Below are 23,295 nucleotides of genomic sequence, written 5' to 3' on the forward strand. Positions count from 1 at the left end.
GAATTTCATTCTAAATTATGATTGGTTGAGAAATACGGCCCGTCAAATGGAGTGTTATTATTGAACAATGCATTTCAAATACTTGCCAATAGGGTTTTAGAAAAAATATTCATTCCCTTCATTGCATAGTGAGTTTCTGTGTTTACAAAAATGCTGAAAGTAGCAAAATATTGCATGATGTCATTATCCTTTTAAATGTTTCTGACCGTCAAAGAATAAAATTTATTTATTATTATTTGAAATAATAAAATTTTACAAATTTCAGTAAAATTTATTTTTTCGATTCTCCATATCCATTTAGTTGTTTCTATACTAAATTGATCGATTTTATGCAAACTGCAACATTAGCGACAGGCGACTTAATTAGCATGCGCAGATAACTGATATTTTTGTGCAGCCTGCAATATTAGCGATGGGCGATATAATTGCACACATAACGGATATTTTTATGCAGCCTGCAACATTAGCGATGGGCGACATGATTAACTTCCGCAGATAATGGATATTTTTTGCAGACTGCAACATTAGCATTGACAGGCGACGCGATTAGCTTGCGCAGATAACGGATATTACTTGAGCAAACCATGGGTTAAACAAACATACTTTTACAACTTTACACACACAAACAGTAATAAATAATCGAAAAAACTGAGAAGAAAGCGGCTAGTAACTTTACTAAAGAAGATCAAATGCGTGCAAATATAAATGAAAGATAAAAAATATCTAATGATTTGGTACTGTTAAATGTATCAAGGTATATATTAGTGTGTTATGTCAATCAAACTGTATACAATATACTATTGTAAAATATTGTGTATCAGATCAAGCAAAGGAAAATAGTGACATAAAAGAAAATGAATAAGACACTACTACAGAGTAGAATAATCAATATTTTATAAAGATACGCAATGCAATAAAGCGAAGGTATTTTAGCTGCAAATAGCAATAGAAACCCTAATTTGGCCATCTTAACACATTCAAAACATTTTAACTTTCAGGTTTTCTTTGTGTACAAAATATGTAATATTATGTACAAGCAAATCATTTGTGCACATCGACAGCAGTTGAAACTGGTTCTAATTTGAAATACCCACCCGCAGTCCCCTGTTACCCCCTCAGTAGACCTACAATACAGTACACCACTACACAAGCAAAAATCTTTTTAAATGATTCTACGTTGTACATATAATAAAGTTCAATTCAAACTACAACAAAACAAGAAAACACAAGATTTAAAAATAATAAAAAAAAATTACCAAATAATACGTCCAAACGGAAGAATTAACCTACTCCAAGAATGTCGGTAATTTCACTTTATTGTATTATTTAGAAAAGACAACAAGATAATTAGATAATTTGGACAATTTTACTTCAAAATAGAAAATAGTTAGGAAAATAAAAATTCAGATAATACATTTTGAAACACAAAAGCAACACAGTTTACACCAAAAGCGACAATTAACTAATTGTTTCTAATGAACTAATTCACCATCTCGAATAGCATAACATTTATGTAGCTGGAGGTGTATCATGTTACGGTGAAAATTACCAATCTTTATTAATTGTCGCCTACAGTACAATAGTAAATAGTGAATTATTGCAAAGGCCTAACTAATTATTGTACTTTAAGTTTGTATCATAAAGAGGAAGAATAGAATGAGTTACCTTTCCAGTCGTCCTTGCAGATACACTCCCCGGTGATGGGGTTGCAGCCGGCACTGGATTCGGCCACACAGTTGCAGGTTTGCTTGCACCCACGCCCATATGTGCCCGGCGCGCACTTCTTGTCGCACGTCTCCCCGATGAAACCCGACGCACAGGTGCATGTGCCTACAGATAAAATGTTTATTAATTATATGATACCAGCGGTTTTGGTAACAACAAAAATTTTACAACCTCGCTACCCCCAGCCTTTTTATGTGTTAAATAGTGTCCACTTCATAAATATCAGATTTTGAATAGGCACACTTTTCTTCCATGGTTTCGATAAAACGATATATAGAAACAAACTAAAATTAGAAGATGACCAACACATAGCCAAAGCTTAAGAAATGGAAATGTGACAAAGGTGTCAGTCGCATTAATTTGTATTACTTTGGTACAATTTTATTTATTTATGCATTTACGACCGTCGGGCTTTTACATAATTAAATAAATACCCCAAAAACAAATCACTATAAAGCATTATGGTTAGTTAGTTAGTACAAGAATCACGAGGATTTATGATTATGTGGCAGAATGCTGTAATGTGAAATATCATTGCCAAGCGGACTGCCACTTTTACAGAGGGCCGCTCTCATAAAAGCAATGCAATGGTTGTGCATTGTATATACATATTATCTGGTAGTATGAGATGATAGCGTATGTATAATGAGTGCACTTCACTTACCATTCTGAGGGTTACAGGCTCCGTTATTTTGGCAATTGCATTTCAAGCTGCATTTGGGGCCGTACAAGTTTCCATCGCATGGTCTGTCACACTTTGTACCTCCCCACCTTTAAACAAAACGATTCGACAATCAATTACAACAAAAAAATGACCTTCGATTATAATAAACAACCCAATTTAATATTTTTTGCAAAATTTATAGATCTACCATATGTTTTACAATTAAATTCATAATAAAAAATTTAAATTAACTACTAACTGAGTAGATATTCCAAAACATAATGATAGAATTCTCGTTACATATTCTAGTCAGGCAAAAAATAATCTGAATATGAATCACACAGAAATTGAACTATGGCGTGAGACCATGAATATGACTCATTTACATAGATACTTATTCATGATTTCTCAATCTTCCTCAGGACATCATCTATGAAGCCATTTACTAATAATCAACATTACAAACAGAACATATTGTTTTCATGACCTGTTATATAAAATAAGCAAATCAAAAAATTATTTGAAAATGAAAAAAATATAAAATAAAAAATTGATGCTTTAATTCTGTTCATAATATCGTCTATGTAAGTTCAATAACGGGTATGAGCCAATAGTTTCAAAAACGTTTTTTGATGTACGGTATAAGCCGCATTCTAATTTTGAAATTGACCAATAGACTGCTTCTACTTGGTTAACGTCAATAACGCCAATGAATCATCCCCGCTAACGAAGCAAGCAAGACTGCATATACATATCCCTATATCCAATGCAGAGGATAAAATACAAATATTCATGAATTGATGCAAACAATAGTTAAAAAATATTTTATATACAAAACCTGAAGCGAACAGCAACATTACAGAGCTAGTAAAGAGAATAAGGAAATGTATACAGGGTGTATCGGCACTAACCTGACAAACTTTAACCATCTGTTCCTTAGCACATTTGGAGTAAAAAATGTTATGGGCACTTTGCTGTCCGGTAGCATTTTTTTTTCAATTAAAAACAAAAATATTTTAAATTTCCACACTCCATCACTGTCATTGGCATTGCTTTTCGTGTTCAACAGCTGTTATAAGCAAGTATGTCGAAAAGCGTCTTCGCTCTTTCGCACACACTAAATAATAATAGTTAAAAATGAGACGAATGGTGCCGTGCCATTTCGTTGTGATTGTAAAAGCGCGCCAATATAGGTACACACGTACATTATTCAACGGAATTCGAATAAAATATTGCCAGATGGGTTTTCAAACTTTGACAAAGGATAAAACAGTGGTGACATGTGGTGAAAATATGAATAATAAATTTTTTATTAAAAAAAACGTTACCGGACAGCAAAGTGCACATCAGATTTTTTACTCCAAATATGCTAAGGAATAGCTGGTTAAAGTTTGTCGGGTACGTGCCGATACACCTGTATATACATATATTTGTTAGGTTAAGAAATATTTTAAATGTGAAAATAATCAAAAATGTGTACTATGTCCTTGTCCAATCTTTGCTTATCTACGGAATCATAGGCTGGGGAGGACCCTATAAAAACAATCTAAGCTGTGTAAAAGTTTCACAAAGAATCATCATAAAAGTAATACTAAAAGAAAATTCTATCTTCTCAACAGAATCACTTTTTAAATTGTTTCCAGTATCAAATGTCAATGATATTTAAGCAAGCTTCCATTATAAAAATGTGCAAAGAAAAAAATAACAAAGAATAACAAGAATTTTACAAACTAATGAGAAATGGAAATCAATTTATTACACATAATTTTAAAACAACACAAATGCAAAACCATTATATTTAACAAGCCATAAAAACTACAATAATTTACCTTCTGAACTGCGCTGTATTGTCAACCAATCAGAACAAATAAATTAAATAAAAAAATTAAAATTAAAAAAACTTAAATTAAACATTACATTGAAAAATCAATATTCTATACAAAAATATTATTATTAGATAAAACTTATGTAAGAATCGTGGTTCTCTTACAAGGCATAAGAACTCCTCTTTTCTGATAAGGTATACATAACCAACGATGATGTAAATTTTAATATTGTTAAATATTTATGTATCTATATTCCTTATATAACAAAAAAAAAAAAAAAACAGGAACACGAAATAAAGTGCCGTTAAATCCTTTTTTTAATTTTTTATTGAGAAAATTGCAAGGTATTTTATCTGTCCTGAACATTTTGACAAATGGTTCATCCGCGGTATTGAACTAACACCAATGATATAAATTGATTTATTGTTATTTTCTTCTTACCCGTCAGAGCAGTTGCACTGGCCAGTTTCCGTGGAGCAAGCCGCCCCATTGCGACACTCACATTCCTGCGAGCAGTCCACACCGTACATCCCCTTGGGGCACTCCAGCTCGCAATTCTCTCCCCGGTATCCGGGGGCGCATATACAAGTGCCTAAAATACAATCAAAATAATAGTCACTTTGCATGCATTAAAAAACCGCACCTTGGTACAGGGCAGCTGTTTTTTATGATATACAACAATGTAACCTTCTTTTTTTTATGTGAGTACATGTTTCAATTCTGAATGGTGGTCTTACACCAGGACGATACTGAGAATATCTTCCATTCTAGAACATGCCGCCAGTATACTATATATTATTTTAAAAGAATAAATTGTGAAATAACACAAATAAAACTTACTTGCGCATGCCGGGATTTGAACCCACAACCTTTGGCTTGCTAGTAGAGAGCCTTACCCTCGACCATGGAAGCCATTAAATTCTCACCCATATATAGCCCTTGCACAACATCCCCAAAGATGACATTAATTAAAATTATTTTCCTCAGAGCCTACTGTGTAGAGTTAATGTTTTTTTAAAAAGGTATGAGAATGACTTACCATTGATTGGAGAGCATAGGGCATTGTTCTTGCAGGTGCAGGAGTTGTGGCAGCCCTTGCCGTAGGTCAGCAGCGGGCACTGGCGGCTGCAGAACCGCCCGTCCCAGCCGGCCTTGCATTCACAGGCGCCCGTCCAAGGGTGGCAACTGAACAAAAATAATAACAAAAATGACAAATATATTATTTATAATATAAAAATAATACTTTACAGGAGAGTGAAAAAATAAAACAATTTTGAAACAGGAAAACGAAGGAAGACCCATAATGTTTATAAAATAATATACACAATAAATAAAAAGAAATGGGAGTTATTGCTTGAAAATAGGTTTTTTTACATATCAATTTTTGTAAATTATGTTGGAGATAAATACAGATGTACAAATTTACTAACACTTATTTTAACTTTTATTATTATTATTTTTTTTACCATTATATAATTTGAATGACTACCATAACACGGGTATTAGCCTAGTATGGTAGTTGAAAATTGTAATGTTTAAAAATCTATAAAATAAAAGAAAAAATAAAATAAAGAAAAATTTTTAAAAATAAGTATGTACCCTACTTTAAATATAGTTCAGTTACTTATTGCAAAACTCAAAAACTTTTTTTTGTTAACGTTATTGAAGTTAGGACTGCAAGAATCATCAATTCATTTTTGTCATGTACTATGAATAATTTAAATAATATTAGCTAAATTGCATGAATTGCAAAGCAAAATCATTTTGGAATACACCTACAAGTCCGAATCTCATATGAAGCATTAAAGAGTTTTGTTTAGAACCAGCGATATCTATTTTTAAACAAAGAATGGTCATGCAGTTAAAACCACATACATAATAATATAAGGTTCCTACCATAGACATCCAAATTGATAGACTTGCCCTAACATGAAATCTGGGTATCATTTAGAAGAGCTGGAGGCAAACCACGTGACCATATTTTGGCACCAGTAGGGTTCGAGAATGCTTTGAGTAAACTTTGACATCAGTCGTACATTGACCACTGAAGAGCGCACATTGAAATAACCAGACCATGGGCAGAAAAGCAAGGCAAGGGTTTCCAGCAAGATTTCCAGGTTATCCATCGTGGGACTTTTCTGCGCAGGATCTGAATGTTCATTCTTAAACATTGCGTAGCGACGCTAAAATTGAGTGAGATGGGTAAATTACAACACATTTGTAAAAGTGTCTAACTAAATAGTGTAACAAAATATCAAAATTTGGAAACAAAGTCGAACTTTCGTTTACCTGATTTGGGATATGTAGTTAAGTTTTTTACGCAGCCAGCAATTTCCGCACCATTGTAAAAAGCACTAGTAATTCGTAGATTTTATTTTCGAGGACCGAATGGTGATAGTACAATGCTAGTTGCCTGTATACTGTCAGATTCATTTGTTGACAAATCACTGAAAGTGGGACGGTCACGCCATCAATTGTGTCTATGGTTACTAAATAAGAGTTCTTTTTTCCAGCCCTACGGGGAAAGTTTCACCGTATTTGGCAGTTGGTTTAAAGGGTAACCGGATAAAACAGAACATGATAAAAAATAGTTTATTTATTTTTTGGAATAAATTTATTTAGTAAAACCTCAAATTGTAATATTTAATTATTGAAGACAATATTAGCGATTTCTAAACGAAAATCTGAAACAGAAAAATCAGAAAAGGATACGGTCACATCTAGGACTCGAACCTAGGACCCTTGCCTTGCCGGGGCACAAGTGACAAACTGTCAGAACGCATGAAATTTTGAAACTTTGCATGACAAAAATGTAACTTTCATGCATTATTTTACACCCCCCTCAAATATAAATAGTTCTCTTTTATACTAATTAAGTTGAATCGAAATGTTATTTTCAAAAAAATATTCATAAAGCGTGGCCAGCGATCCTAAAAGATTACCAAATTACAAAAATAAGTACTCATATTTTAGACTTACAGTTCAGAGGTCATGGGCTTGCACTCGCAAACCTGATCGCACTTGAGCCCGTACATGTCTTTGGGGCAGGCACGCGTGCCACAGTCGGCACCCTTCCAACCCTCCGTGCAGTTGCAGTGGCCGCTCAGCGAGTCGCACACTCCGCCGTTCTCGCAGGAGCACTCCAGCGTGCAGTTGGGACCATAGCGGCCAGAGGCGCACGGCTCCAAACACTGCAACCAAGCCCAACGTTAATGATTTCATTTTTTTTCTTCATTTCACATAACCAAACGGGAAATTATTGATTGGAAAAATTGTCAAAATAATAAATAATAAGTGAACCAGAACATCCTTTGGACAAAGGAGTTTTTCTTATAAAGCTCCCCGCTCGGCGAAAATATAGAAACTATAGGTTCGTTGAATCTATTCCAGAAAATGATAAAAAGTTCCATACTGGCTGAGAGTGGCGATTTTAGATTGCCCATGTCCAAGCTTCTGTCATGAATCACCTTATGAGCCCCATATTCGATGTGATCCATCTGTGTATAATAATAATAATAATAAATAATAATAATAATAATAAATAATAAAGTATATTTAGAAATTTCCAAATTACTAGTATGAAAAGGGATGAGGTGTATAAGTATTTAGGATACCCACAATCAAATAGATTAGACCATAGTAGTATTAAAAATGATATTAGGATTAAATTTCAAACTAGGATCAGGAAAATTTTAAAATGCAATCTATCTGCTAAAAATTTAGTAAAAGCAATAAATACTTGGGCAACACCTCTATTAACATACTCATTTGGCATAATTAAATGGTCTAATACAGATTTAGATAACTTAGAAAGATTAATTAGAACTACGCTAACAAAGTTTAATTGCCATCATCCAAATTCAGCTATAGAACGAGTTAATTTACCTAGAAATTTAGGAGGTAGAGGTATAGTCAAAATAACTTCTTTGAAACATAATCAGGTAGAAATGCTAAGAACTTTTTTCCATAGGAAAGCTCATAGCTCAGAAATGCACAAAATAATTTGCAAGGCAGATATAAATATTACACCTTTAAATTTATACGATGAGAATGCCAACATTTTTATAAATCCCAACCAGGAATTATTAGATTCCTGGTCAAATAAAATTTTACACGCAAAACACTTCAATTATCTCAACCAAACGTATGTTGACAAAATTTCGTCAAACAAATGGTTGAGTATTGGAGAGTTGAGCGCAGAAATAGAAGGATTTATGCTTGCCATTCAGGATAGAGTCATTAATACTAAAAATTATAGAAAGCGTATAATCAAAGATACAAATCAAATTGATGATTTGTGTAGAAAATGTTTGGCTTTTCCGGAAACTATAGAACATATTATATCGGGATGTTCTATATTAGCACCGTCCGAGTATACATTTAGGCACAATCAAGTTTTAAAAATAATTCACCAAAATTTGGTAATTAAACATAACTTGATTGACTGCCGTAATGTAGTACCATATTATGAATACGAACCAAATTCATTTTTAGAAAACGAATTTTATAAAATATATTATGATAAAACTATACTAACAGACCGAGCGATTAGTCATAATAGACCCGATATAGTTTTACATGACAAAATTAAAAAAATAACTTATATCATTGATGTCGCTATTCCAAATTCCTGTAATATTCAAAAATCTTTTAGTGAAAAAATAAGAAAATACACAGATTTAGGAAATGAAATAAAAAGATTTTGGCATTCTCAGACTATAAAAATATTACCATTCGTTATTTCGGCTACTGGCATTATACCTAGCTCTCTAATTAAAAATTTAGGCGTATTAGATCTATCAAAAAAATTATATACACGGTGTCCGGAAACTCGTAGTACAAGCGGGAAACTGGAGAATCTACACCACATGGGGAACCCAAAAAAACATAAAGTTTTTTGATTTGAGCATTTTCAAAAAAAAAAAAAAAAAAAACCAAAAAAAAATATTTTTCGGCTATTTTAGGGTTAAAATTTTTTCTGGTGTTTAGGGTTGAATAACAGATGTTTTAACCCTGCAGAGCAGAAATATTTTATGATTACACCGGGTTAAATGAAGGGTGATTTCAAAATAATGCTTCAAATCCGAGTTTCTTCATTTGTTTTACTTTCAAATAGTTTTAATTAGTTGGGTACTTTGATCTTCAGTAATAATTTATAAGAATTTGATTAAAAAAAAAAAAAAAAAATCAACTTCAAACTCGATTTACTCGATAACGAAAGCTCAAAAAAAAAATATATACTATAAAATCGACTCCAAATGTGATGTAGATTCACCAGTTTCCCGCTTGTACTACGAGTTTCCGGACACCCTGTATAAAGATGCAAAAGTCGGTCATTTTGAATACATGTAGGATAACAAAAGATTTTTAAAATATTTATGTTGAGGGATCAGTAGGATTTATAGGCCCTGTTAGAAGTTCTACCGAGCCGAACCCTCTGATATGAAAATATCTGGAGTCGGTGAATTATTTTCCCATTTGATCTCTGGTGAGTTGACGTGTTGTTCTTGTATTGTTTTGTATTTATTTTGCTTATATAATGCACTTACATAATGTTGATTGACTAGATGATCATTTGTGGAAAAGTGAGTGGAAGGGTTAAGTTTTTCCTTTGGGGAAGATTTAACCCGGACAACTAAATCGGAAGTTAAAAAAAATAAAATAATAATAATTAATTACAAATAATAATAATAATAATAATTGGATAATTTGTAGAGCGCCGTTTTTGTGAAAAATCACCAGTATGTGTTATGTGATGTACATAATTGATTTAATATAATTGTAAAGCTGCTCATCTCGACACAGGTATTTTCCTAGTGAGATGAGCAGCGGAGAAGAGAAAAGAGAAAAAAAAATTTAAAAAATAAAATCAGAAAGTTTGGGGCGAGAATTTGCGAAACCGCACAAAAATTACCTTGATGAGTTTTGTTCAAATATTGGGATAAAACTATGACTTTTTTTGCGATTGTTTTCCATTTACCAGATAATATATCTTATTGTTTATATGCATTTCATACTTATATCGTAAGATATTTCCCCAGAGTAGTTAAAAAAACTCAAATAAAAATAAAAAAATTATAAGAACATATAAATAGATTTTATTATTTTTACATAAACCTTAATACATACCCAGTAAAAAAAAATATATATAATCAAAAGGTGTTTTCAAGGAAATAATGACCTTTATACTATTTTGAAAGTTCATATATTTTAATTTTTGGGATGCTGTGGAAAAAAATGAATTTATAGACAAATTATTTCATAAGCCGGGGGTTGACATTGGATGATATTAGAGCGAACGCCGAGCACGGATGTAAAAAATGTAGCTCACGAATGATCGAAAACCAGTCAACTAGTTAATTTCCAATTCATACCCGATCTTTAAAAACTACACATAAATTACCTTAGAATACCATCGTCGAGATGAAAATACCACTAAGAATAAATACATGTTTGCGGTCATTTATTTTTGGGGTATCATGTCATGTTGAGCTACCTCCTTCTTTAGCCAATGCTTTGGACAGCATTACAGTGTTCATCATCAGGGCAGATGTCTTTCATTACAAATGTCCTTTACACATATTCCCTGTAGCAATGTCGTCCGAAACGTTAGCTAAAGAAGGAGGTAGCGCAACAAGGCATAATACCCCAAAAATAAATCACGATAATACTTTTAGCCGTGAAAATCACATCTAAAGTTATGTTGTTTACCCTGTCTCCGGTGAATCCAGCGGCGCACTCGCACTCTCCTGTTTCGGGGGAGCAAGAGGCCCCATTATGGCAGTCGCAGCGGTGCGCACAACGGTCTCCCCAGCGGCCTCGCGGGCAGCGCTCAGCACAGGCGGCACCCACCCAACCGCGCGCGCACACGCAAGCGCCCCCCGGTCCTGAACACGAGCCCCCGTTCTGGCAGCGGCACTCTTCGCAGTCGTTGCCGATGCATGGCTGGTCGCACCTACAGACAAACGCAAACATCTATTATCATGTTGTCAATAGCTTTAATCAGACAATATGCGGCTATCGTACAAAGAATTTTAAGGTGGGTATGGGTACCGCCGCCCCGGGAACCATTCATTGGTTAACCAACACCTCTGGAATAGATAATTGTAAGTAGTTCATAACGTTTGGTTCATGAGGGTGAGATTTGTCCAGGTCTTGGCGGCGAAGCGTCTGCCTACGGATTGCATGGAGGTCTGGATCAAGATAGGCTGGCTGAAGGAGACACTTTTACCTCTCCAGATGGGATCTCTGGACCCATCTCCTTGAACGGCAAAGGGAGGGATGGATTTATAGGTACGTCCCTCACTCCAGGACACACTGACCCCCACATTCCTACCCACCTTTTATAACTTTTCCTTGGCAGAATTCCCTTTACAAATGAAATAAAAGACGGCAGTTCGCAGCTACCAAATAAATTATTTTGCAGTCAAAATGGTAAAATAAAGAGTGCAAAATCAATCGTGATCATAGTAATATTATGGGCCTTTCCATTAAATCACTTTTGCTTGTTTGTACTTGTTCAGCTCATTCGACACACTACGCCGTCTAGATGAAGCTACATATTGAATAAAGCACTAACTAATTGTTACCATCATTTTCCCTCAGTGATGGACCTCTGTACAACCTTTTCTTGACACACACTCCTTGCTTCATCACACTCATACATTGTCTTATACATACTCCCCTGAAAATCCCTAAAATGATCCGATACAAGTATTTACTTCAATTGATCGTGCCTCAGGTGTCCCTGACATTTTCAACCATTTAATTTCGAATATTCCCTGTTCTTCTGTTCCGTATACTCGTTTTTATCTTATTCATTACGCTTGCATCAGCATTTTATCCATATCGTTTTCACTGAATCTCATACCGTATAAGGAGTACGTAAAAATGCTGATGTTTGAAAATGGCAATACATAAACACTTTATTTAAGCAAAATGTTGAACCCTCTCTCTGCCAATATCATATCACAGGTACATGGCTCATTTCCCACAACAGCCACATTTTGAATATTATTGCAAGTAACATAATGATGCAATTTAATATGAGATGCAGAAAGTATAAGATATAGAAATGTAGCAACGAAAAAATCTGAAATTATTTTCAATGGAAACATTAATTTGCTTGGTTTCAAACACAAAAAATCCAAATCAAAGATCCCAAAAAGACGTTCGTTTGTTGGCAAGATATTTCATACATAATACAATTGTGTCAAAAAGTGTTGACAAGACAAATTAGCATTCACATCCATTTGAAAGAAACACATAATTTAGATTTATGTACATAATTTCGTCATGCATACTTAAATATGTGTCAGCATTAATATACATTGAAAAACTTTTACACGGAACATAGGATAAATTGGGAAAATTCAAATTAATAAAATTTTGAATTTCCCACTACCTGTTGTTCTATTGCAAGATTAGTGTTTGATGAAATTATTTCCTAGTACTTTCCTAGTAGTAGTTTCTTACAAATGTATCTTATTAATTAGACAGAACCTTTGGAAAACTATCGATTAGTAGCGAAGATATATGTATTATATCGAGTATTGAATATGCAGTAGCGAGATACATTATTATAAGCTGTCAAAATGTTGACATCATGGCACATGCGTAGTGGTACTGATGCAATGAGATTTGAATTAGGAATTGTAGTGAATCGTGTGACGTCACAAAACGCTATTGCATATATGTTTTACCGAAGTTCACTTTGAAAGCTCATAACATCGTCATTTTTAGAGAAAACTAATTCTGCCATCGTTATTAACAGTTTAAATAGAATACATTTTCATAAAAATAAAAAAAATTAGGAGACAACCTCATTGACATGAGGCACAAGTGTATTGAATTAGGTAACCGGATAAAAGAGAGACAAAACAGATAGACAAATGATAAAAGAATACGTTAGGTTTGTTGTTTTGGGTTTTCTTTTCTTCAACCGTGTTTTACCACTGTTCTTTTTAGTCATGCAACTGTTGATTTGATACTTACAGTGGTCCCGCCCAGCCTTTAGCGCAGCGGCACTCGCCGCTGATGTGATCGCACATGCCGGCCTTCTTGCAGCGGCACTTCTCGGAGCAGTCGGTGCCGAAGGAACCGCGCGGGCACGGCTGCGAGCAATCGCGGCCTGTCCAGCCACGTGTGCAGGTGCAGGCGCCTGTCAGCGGGTCACACGCCGCCTCGTTCTCGCACGTGCACGTTTTCCCGCAGGCGCGGCCCCAGTAGCCGGAGGGGCAAGCTGCAGTCAATAACATTAGGTTAATAATATTAATAGTTACCACCATTGGGGTATGTACTAGTCAGAAAGGATGTGTACATTGCTACACAATTCTTTTGATTGATTTGTGGATGGTTTGAAAACATAGCTATAATGGAAAGCGTTCATTTCTATGTTCCTGGTGTTTCTTCGACTACATAATAATCTGTCTTATCTCCCAATGGTCACGCCGGTGGTGAATGTGATCTTGTCGAAGCTAGACCACTTTGGAAGTGGACATATTATTTAGAATCACCGAAGCTGTTTTCCAATGACAAGCACAACTGCTATTGACAAAATAATATTTACATTTTATCTTCTTTATTTTCAAGTTCTTATTTGTAACTACTTTTAACACTATCAGTAGTCTTTAAAAACAGCATTTTATTTATGTAATATTCCTAAAAGTTATAAAATTGAAATCAATTATTCATTATGACTATAAAACGCAGCCATACTTCCGATAGGGAAAGGGTTTTGGGATGCAGTGTGATGATTTAATAATAAATAACTTGTATAAGAAACCGATCGCACAAATAAAATGATTGATTTTCATTATAGCCACTTACAAATATCGCACTTGGGCCCGCCATAGCCACTCTCACACTTGCAACTATCGGGTGCATCACACACACCGTGCACGCACGCCTCTTTGCACACGGGGATGCATGCATTGCCGTCCGTAGTGAGGGTGTAGCTCTTGCAGCACTCTTCAACTGGCCGCGTCTTCACAATGGTGTGGGTCTTAATCTCCGTGCGGTAGTTGATCCGGTACTTGGAGCAACGCGGGGGGATACTGAAGCACCAGACGTATTCTTTCACCTGGTACGGCTTTTGCTCAGTCACTCGCACCGTTGTCGTGTAGCTAGAACAGAATAAGTTGTTAATTGATATTTCAACTGTATGAACATATCAACAGGAGAGACTAACAGTCGATTGATCGCTCTCAAAGTGAATTCATCCAGCATGTCTGTATCATCTTCTCCGCGTGTAAGTATGTTTATAATTTTCTTTATTTAATAGATCAAAACTAAAATTCCTCTGAAATCATAAGATTTGTTAGTAGTTAGCTACTTAACATCTTAAGTGCGGCTGTATCCAAATGAAGCGATCAAAAAAATCATTTCTCTGAGGTATTCTGGGGAAACTATTCATGGTAGGTTATTAGGAATCGGGTAAGACAGCACAAAAACATAATTTTGCAAAAAACAAATAAGTTATTAAGAAGATAGATTCAGCTGGCGGATGACGAAAATTTGGCATCGTCACACCATGAATTAATTGCCCAAAGAAAAGACAATTCTTTTTTCAAACTTTCTTCTGGCAGTTTGTTACTATTATGCAGGGTGTCCCAAAAAATGTATACACTCTTTAAAACCCTTTCTTTCAAAAAAAATTTTCTTCAGGGTATTTTCAGAAAGATGAAGCACCTTCCCCCATCATCGTGATGTGAGAGCTAAACTCCATGAAAATCTGCCGAACAGATGGATTGGGCGAAGAGGTGCCATCGAATGGCCCCCGCGTTCTCCAGATCTCACACTGCTGTTTTTTTTTTGTAGAATAATCAAAGATAAGCTTTATCTGTCATAACCGGCAACAGTCCATCAATTAAAGGCGGAAATTGATAGAGAATACAACGAAATTCCCAATGAGATGATTCACCACGTTTGCGATTACATTGCTTCGCGTTATCAGCAAAGTTTGGATAAAAATGAGCATCAATTTGAACATTTTCGCTGACTATAAATTTCCACAACTTCTTCTTAAATTTGCACTTACAATCTGTAATACATCTAAATAAATAATGTTTTTATAATCATGCAAAGTGTGTATATAGTTATTGGGACACCTTGTATTGAAGAAATGCAAATGAGAAAGTCCAAATAAACAGGGCAATTTCACATTTGAAAAAAGAATCTTTACTGAAACATGGTCAAACTTAGCCACCTAGTCAAAGTTAGCCATCTATTCAAAGTAAGGCTTGCTTAAATGATAAAGTTGATGCAGCAGATTATCAAAAAAGGAATGTACAAAAAAATTTACAGAGAGACAAAATGCAAAACGGTTGAGTCAAACTAGGACTTTAACTGTCTAGTAAAAGGGTTTGCAATCAAAATAAACAATAAACAAAATATAATGGAACTTACGATTCCTGTCTTGTGCAAACATTGGGTCCTTCCAATCCAGTCACGCTTACAAGGACCAAGAGAAACACTGATGCTGCTAACATCATCTTTAAATTCGCACCCTCCATAGTGCCAATATAGTAATTATTCTATTCAATACTTCGCTTCTTATTGCAGTCTATCTGTTGACATTCTGTTCTAGAACTGTGTCTATTTCCAACAGGTAAACATCCTCCTGAGTTGAACTCCTCCAACTGGGAACAAAAGACAAAAACATATCAGATCATTGATGTAAGGATTATATTATTTAGACGAGACATGGAGCAAAATGATAAGTTACACTTTGTTACTTTCAATTAGTCCAGTTTGGCCTCCAATGCTCTAACGCCGAACTTAAACCTTTACAGAACTGAAACTGAAACAACTTGTCCTTAGTACTCATCAACAAAGAATGTGGAAAGAAACAAACTAAATAAACACAGAATGTAAATAATATTATTAAATTGCTCAAGTGGGCTCATACTCAGTGTTGACTATCGCTAGTCGACTAGACGTGATCTGTGTCATTTACTACCATCTGGCTATCATATTATTTACAAGGCACATTATTATTAATAACTTGCTTTCTTACTAATCTTCCCACATGGCAAAAATAATATCATCATCTTTTCAGAGAATTCATATTTACTACATTAAAAAAAATATTAAAGCTTGACAAACACAACCATAATTTTTGTGAATTTATCGATTGACTTGAGAGTTAGGTACTTAAAAAATTGTTAAAATAAATTTTGAGACAAAGACAACAGTTTTTGATTAGCTTATTTTCGACATGTGTAATTCTTTTTCCAAAAAATATTAGACTATTAAGCTTTCTAAGCAAAGGAACCCCCACTACAGGAGATTCATGGCTTATTGCTTGTGTTATGGTACGTATACATTTGCAAACCGAAACGCGAACCGAGCCACGAATTACGGGAAACGAACGAAGCAACTGCAAGCGGCTCTCCGCGCTTTTCGGAGTTTCTTCGTTCCTTTCCCATAAGTTGAGGTTCAGTTCGGCAGTTCGGCTCGCGTACGTATATGTAGCATTAGATTTAAGACACAGTCTAAGTCAGATTATAGAAAGTTGCCAAGTTGAGATTCATACACTGTTCCAAGAAATCTACCGGAGATTTGCAAGTAGCTCACCGCACTTGCCTCGATTTTATGATATTTTGACCCTTAAAATGCTCCTGACAAACTAAAATATATTTTATTCGCTTGGCAAGGAAATAATGTATCTTAATATTGTTCTAGCTTGTCGTTTCGTCACTTGCAAACATGTTTATTATAACTGTGAAAAAGCGTGCCGCAAAATTCCATGTTATATGTCATAAATCCGATTTTCAAATCATAGTACTGTATTTATTTACAGAAAAGCAAAAAAAAACATTGATCTTAATATAAGTAGCTATCCTGGTGAAACTACTCAGAATAAATATATTTTTTTATAAATGTATACAAACAAATTATCTAGTAAGAAGGCACAATTTACAAAACTTAATTTTGCCAAAAAACAAGGAAGTTATTACAAAACTAGTGTCATAATAATATAATAACATAACATTTATATAGCGCAGTTTTGTGTTGTTTCAGCCGGCATATCAGCATTTTTTGACAAACTGATATCAGCTGTTGAGTGGGATGGAGTTCATTGTTATTACGGTCTAAAAAGTATTGTAAAGTGTCCTTAATGTAATAGAAATAAGTTAAAAGGTTTATACTAGATATAAAAATGTAATTTTATAACCAAATAAAAACATACAAAAAAATAAGAAAAAAAAACAACAAAAAAATTTAACAATCACAAGTAAAAAATTATTAATTTTCTTTAAAAAATAAAAATTGTTCATGAATAAAAATTACGACCATTGCCCAAAAACGGAATCAATTTTAAAACATGGACCCTCAAAGGTTCCCAATATAACATAAATATTATTCTTATTTTTTTTATTTTTTATATTTACTCCACACAGGAGGCCCTGAAGAAAATAATTTCCCTCGGGGCCTATGTCATCTTTGGGGATGCTGTGTGGAGGGTCTTTTTTTGGAGAGGAAGGAGTGAACATGGGTCTTGAAGAGTCCCATGTTGTAGGAGGGAGGAAACACAGAGGCCGGCAGTTCGTTCCACAGCCGAGCTGTTGAACTTAAGAACGAATCGTAGAAGCGACCCGTTCTCATGTGACAAGTGTCAACTGTGTACAAATGTTGGGCGCGCGTTTGGCGTGTATCCCGACTACGCACCGGTGCCGAAGGGATCAATGACGCTAGTTCCTCAGAGCATCTTCCATTGTAATACCGATAGAACAAGGACAGCATACCTACTTGACGCCTGTGCTCTAAAGATTGCAGTCCGTTTGTTAAGATTGGGGAATCTATCAAACGGACCGCCCGTTTCTGCACAGAGTCAAGGGTTTTTTTCAGGTATTTTGGGGCTCCAGACCAGAGATGGCTGCCAAATTCGACAGTAGGGCGCACTTGCGATTTGTACAGGGTGAGCAGTTGTGTACTATTAAAGTATCTGCGGGCCCTGTACAGTACGCCCAGCTTCTGAGAGGCCAACTTTACTCTGGCTTCGATGGAGCCCCCGTACCTGAGCTGGTCACTTATAGTTACACCAAGCATATCAATGGAAGGCCTGTTCGGAAGATTGCTTCCGTTGAAGGAGACTAGATTATCATTTGGATCCCTTTTAGACGTAATCAGACAGGATTGGGTCTTTGAAACATTAAATTCGACGAGATTATTTTTACCCCAGGAGGAAATACTCTCGAGATAACCGTCCATTCTCTGCTTCAAAGCCCTCCGAGCCGTTGGAGTTTGTGTGCCCTTTGGGGGCTTGTCAAACAAAAAGCTATCATGAACTGTACTGTCATCCGCGAAACAATGAATTGGTGCACATGTCAAAAGGTCATTGATGTGCAACAAAAACAAAGTCGGAGACAGAACCGATCCCTGTGGGACGCCAGCATTTATGGAGTGCGAGGAAGAGGTGAAACCGTCAGCAACCGCCTGAATCGACCTATCCCTTAAAAAGTCAGCAATCCACGTACACAGGGATGCGGGAAGTCCGTAAGAATGCAATTTGTTGACAAGTCCTCGGTGCCAGACCCGGTCAAAGGCCTTGGATATGTCTAGTGCGACCGTTTGGGTCTCACCGTGACGTTCCAGGCACCGCCCCCAAACATGCGTCACATACGCGAGAAGATCACCGCACGAGCGGTTCCGCCGGAATCCGTATTGACGGTCGTTGATAATTTTGTTCTTCTCGAGGTATGTGAGCAGTTTGTCGTTGATCACACGTTCCATCACTTTGGACAGAACTGATGTGATCGCTATGGGGCGGTAGTTGGCCGGGTTGGAGCGGTCACCTTTCTTGGGAATAGGGTGAATGACCGCTTTTTTCCAACCAGAGGGCACAGTGCCACACTTCAGGGACATTTTGAAGAGCTTTGTCAAAACTGGAACTATTTCCGCAGCACACCTCTGCAATACCAGGGCAGGTATTCCATCAGGTCCACTAGCTTTGTTAACATCGAGCCCCCGTATGACGTGGAGTACATCCCGATGCCGGATCCTCAGCTTTTTCATATAGAAGCCGCAGTGAGGAACCGACGGCGGAACAGCACCCCCGTCGTCGAGGGTCGAGTTTTCCGCAAACATTTTCCCTAATAAGTTCCCTAATAAATTCTTATGGCTTTTAACTGCAAAATAAAAATGAGAAAATGTTTAAAGAATCATGACACAAATATGTACAATAATATTGTAAAACCACAAGACATAAGACGATAGACTTTTCATCATGGGTGCACGGTGAATAAATAAATGTATTATTTATATACTGAAATAATCTTATTTACTAGGTATCTACATATATAGATAAACAAGAATGAGTCAAAAATCATTCTTGTTTATCTAAGATAAGAAAAGTTGTTTATGTTAATGAAGGGGTAAATAGTGCAGATAATAAATCCCACCATATTCATAAGAGAATAATGAACCCATCTTGCTGGAATAATAACAGTTAAGTCAATAAAATAATCGAAATGGAATGTTGTACATATCATAAAGACAGAATTTTCCTGATGTAGATTAATGCATTTACAGATTTGACGTTCCATTAGTTAGAAAAAACAGCTTATTAAATTCCTCCAAAGCAAACAGCTACTCTCTGAAAACCAATTTGGTTTTCGGTCTAATAAAAGTACTGCCAATTCTATTACTGCTGTCAAAGACTTTCTTGTTTCCAATTTAGATACAGTTAAAAATGCATTTCTATCTTCTTAGACCTCTCAAAAGCATTTGATACTATCTCCCATGACATTCTTATAAATAAACTTAGTGCCATTGGAATAAGAGAAAGAAGCCAAAACGTCAAAATTCAAAGCAAAATCAGCCAACCACTCTCTCACCTTTGGAGTTCCCCAAGGAAGTGTCCTAGGCCCTACATTATATTTCTTATACATTAATGATCTCTGTAATCAAATTATTGATGGAAAAATCGTCAGTTTGCAGACGATACTGTGCTACTCGTTCAATCTAAAAACTTGATAGACATATGCAAAATTAACACTGGTAAAAATGTTACGTACATACATTTTAACACTTGACAGTCCAAGACGCCAAACAAAACGTCTGTAACCAAGTGGGTCTTCCGACGACCCCTTGCATTTTTTCTTGGTCTTATGGGCTTTTAAACTATAGAAATCTCAACTATTCAGTCAATTATTAATGGTAACTTATGTATTTGCGCAGAAATACGTAAAATACTAAAATGATATGTCAAGTATTTAAGCTAATTAAGCAGGATAGTAATTTTGGGTACTACATACTCCCCCACTTGGCTGCGGGATAGTTAAGGCGAAGATGTTTCTAATATTTTAAAATAAATATGTTTTCTAAAAATTTTTGTGATAAGTAGAGAGTGTGATTATTCCATCCAAGATGGGCATAAACGTAATACCAAGGTATTTAACATGGTTCATTCGATATAGGCAAGTACATTGACAGTATCCATCATCAATACATGAAGAGTTATGTTCTTTAATTTAAGATCTTAATTATATCGGCCGACGATATTAATACTTAAAGTTATCTATTAATAGTTTTTGCGGTGTTTTATACAGCAAAAAAACTAGTTGTTAAGTGAACAGTAGAATTTGTATAATGTTGATAACTTCAACATGACAGCTTGCAAGTCACAACCTCAGATCACATAATTAAACTACGATCTGAGGTCGCACTTCGATCACGCGCTCAAGCGGAATAAAAAGTTACTATAAAACACGGCTACCATCTTGACAGGATTCACCGGACGACGACTCTACAAAATTACCGCGTAATTCCCGTCTAAAATGACGCAACATTAAACCAACCTAAATTTCCTTTTTTTCGCGCGAGGTCTTTGGTTACATTTCCGGATTATGCCCTCAAATAACCAAAGATCCTTTAAGATATTACAATGCACATACAAGTCAACGACTCGTGGCTTTGGCCGCGTAAAATTTATGTTCTGAAATGAATCGATTTCGTACCAATGAAAATAAACCTATAAGAAAACGTGCCACTTATTTGCATTTTCTTACTTGAAAGAAACAAACATATGATAAAACAAGACATTAGCATGACGACAGCGAAATGGCAGGTTTTCCGAAAAATTTTACATATAAAATTCCGCATGCTTATGTTTGTGCTCGCAAAACTCGAAAAGTAATCGGCCGATATCGCTGAAAATTTCAAGTTAATTTAAAGTCGATGTAATGTAGTTTTGTACAGTAGTTAAAGGTGAAAGAAGTCGGAGACGCCTGAGAAATACATTAACAGTAGCGAAGCATTGCGGGGTCCACTAGTTTAGGACAGAACCCAACCAATCAATCCTGAAAGTCGTAGTACAAACGGGAAACTGGTGAATCTACATCACATTTGCATTCGATTTTGCGCTATGACTTTTTATATTTGAGCTTTCGTTTTCAAGTCTGAAATTGGAATTCTTTTTAGTCAAATTACAAAAAATCGGTCTCTAAGAGGATAATATCAGCTGTTGGTGAATTTTTAAAAATGCATCGAAAGGCAAACTCGGCTCCATCTGGAAGTTATTAACCCTTTAATTCCCGAAAAAAATTTATGAGAGATGAAAATAATATATTTAAAAACAAAAATCGAATTGCTCAGATTGAAAAAAAGTATTTTAGGTTTTCTATGTGATGCAGATTCATTTGTCTTGTACCACAAATTTCCGGACACCCTGTATAATTGTAATACACGATTATTCTCAAGTAAAATTAGTATGTTTATAGACATCAATTTCGAAGCTCAATGAAGGTTTATGACCTCTATTTAAATTACTAAAATTATACATTCAAAATGCACGGTCTACATATAGGTCAGCTACATGTAACTGACTACGAGTGCCCATCAATAACCAACAACTATTTGTGCTACCGCGCAACTGCAGCGCTTCGAGAGTATTTGCCAAATACAGCATCCACTGCTTCGCCTCCCTCTTGAGACACCGGGTAGCTGATATCGAGGAGACTACAAGTTCAATAACCAATGTAATGATATTGTCAATCTCTCTCAAACTCAAAACGTGAAGTATGATTGAAAAAATAATTCAAAATATAATATTGTAGGATAAAATAATAAGATAAGTCCAGAATCACTGGACATAGTTAAGAGGAATGGCTGCGCAGCCTTTTCTCATACAAAACTTAAATTTGAATTTGAGGCCAAAATACCCAACCAAACGGGATAATTATTTTTTTTATCAAAATGTATAGCAAATATCTAGTACGAATAATGACCGGTCAGTGGCTGAGTTGGTATCGGTGTAGTGTGTTCAATTTCTCGTCACAACACAAGCAACATTTTCCGCTTACTGTGGTGGTAGTAGGAGATTTTCAAATAATAGTCAGGTTATTCCTAAACCGGGAATGGTTGTCTTTCTTTAAAAAGATAAATAAATTTTAGTTCAAAAATTAAAATTTAAAAAATGTGATTTTTTATTTATTTGTTTCTTAAATTATGATATAGGCCCTCAAAGTGCCGAGAATTCCACTGCGGATTTCTGACGTTTGTACCCGAAGTGTGCCGACGAAGCCACCGTGGGTTTAATTGTATTTAAGGAAATAAAGTACGAGTATCATAATATTCATGTCACTCCGAAAGATGTTAAGAATGGCTGGTTAAAGTAAGTCAAGTATGTACCATATCACCCTGTATATTTTTCAATAAACTTATAAAAATATTATCTGGTAAGACGATAAAATTGGCAAAAAAACATAATTATGCAAAAAAACAAGTAAGCTATTAAGGCGACAAAGATTCAATAACGGGAGTTTGCTTGTGGCTCACATTTTAATTGATTCCGACGAATTCGCAACGATAATTTTTTTTTCTAGTAGATACGATTCCTACGGACGTAATTTACTGATATTTAAAATTAATAAAAACAGTACGTTACCATTAAAATATTTTATTTAAAACGGTTTGAAAATTTTATAAAACGTTTTCTAAGTATAAAATTTAGCGGTAAGGATCAATTTTTATTTTTCTAAACGATGAACTTACCGAGAGATCCCTCTAGAAACATTTTATAAAACGGATATTAGTAATACGTTCATCAGAAATAATAAACCCCACGAAAACATAAAT

At 35.3% G+C, this 23,295-nt stretch overlaps 1 protein-coding gene across 6 annotated transcripts in view; it reads right to left on the reverse strand.

Moving 5' to 3' along the window:
* drpr (multiple EGF like domains draper) overlaps nt 1-23,295 on the reverse strand; it is a 102,132-nt gene that overhangs the window by 11,650 nt on the left and 67,187 nt on the right. For 5 of the 6 annotated variants that reach the window (XM_089632604.1, XM_089632606.1, XM_089632608.1 and 2 more), the window contains 9 exons: nt 15,622-15,854; nt 14,044-14,339; nt 13,210-13,456; nt 10,927-11,170; nt 7,195-7,406; nt 5,255-5,400; nt 4,657-4,807; nt 2,390-2,496; nt 1,666-1,830 (listed from right to left, as the gene is read on the reverse strand). In XM_089632604.1, the coding sequence (XP_089488730.1) occupies nt 1,666-1,830; nt 2,390-2,496; nt 4,657-4,807; nt 5,255-5,400; nt 7,195-7,406; nt 10,927-11,170; nt 13,210-13,456; nt 14,044-14,339; nt 15,622-15,728 (1,675 nt within the window). In that variant the 5' untranslated portion in view covers nt 15,729-15,854. Of the gene's footprint in view, nt 1-1,665; nt 1,831-2,389; nt 2,497-4,656; nt 4,808-5,254; nt 5,401-7,194; nt 7,407-10,926; nt 11,171-13,209; nt 13,457-14,043; nt 14,340-15,621; nt 15,855-15,950; nt 16,047-23,295 lie in introns of those variants that run through there. The other variant, XM_089632607.1, reaches the window with a different exon arrangement.

Source organism: Hesperophylax consimilis, chromosome 6 (genome assembly GCF_061612785.1).
Source record: "Hesperophylax consimilis isolate HC1 chromosome 6, BYU_Hcon_1.0, whole genome shotgun sequence".
Taxonomy (NCBI): domain Eukaryota; kingdom Metazoa; phylum Arthropoda; class Insecta; order Trichoptera; family Limnephilidae; genus Hesperophylax; species Hesperophylax consimilis.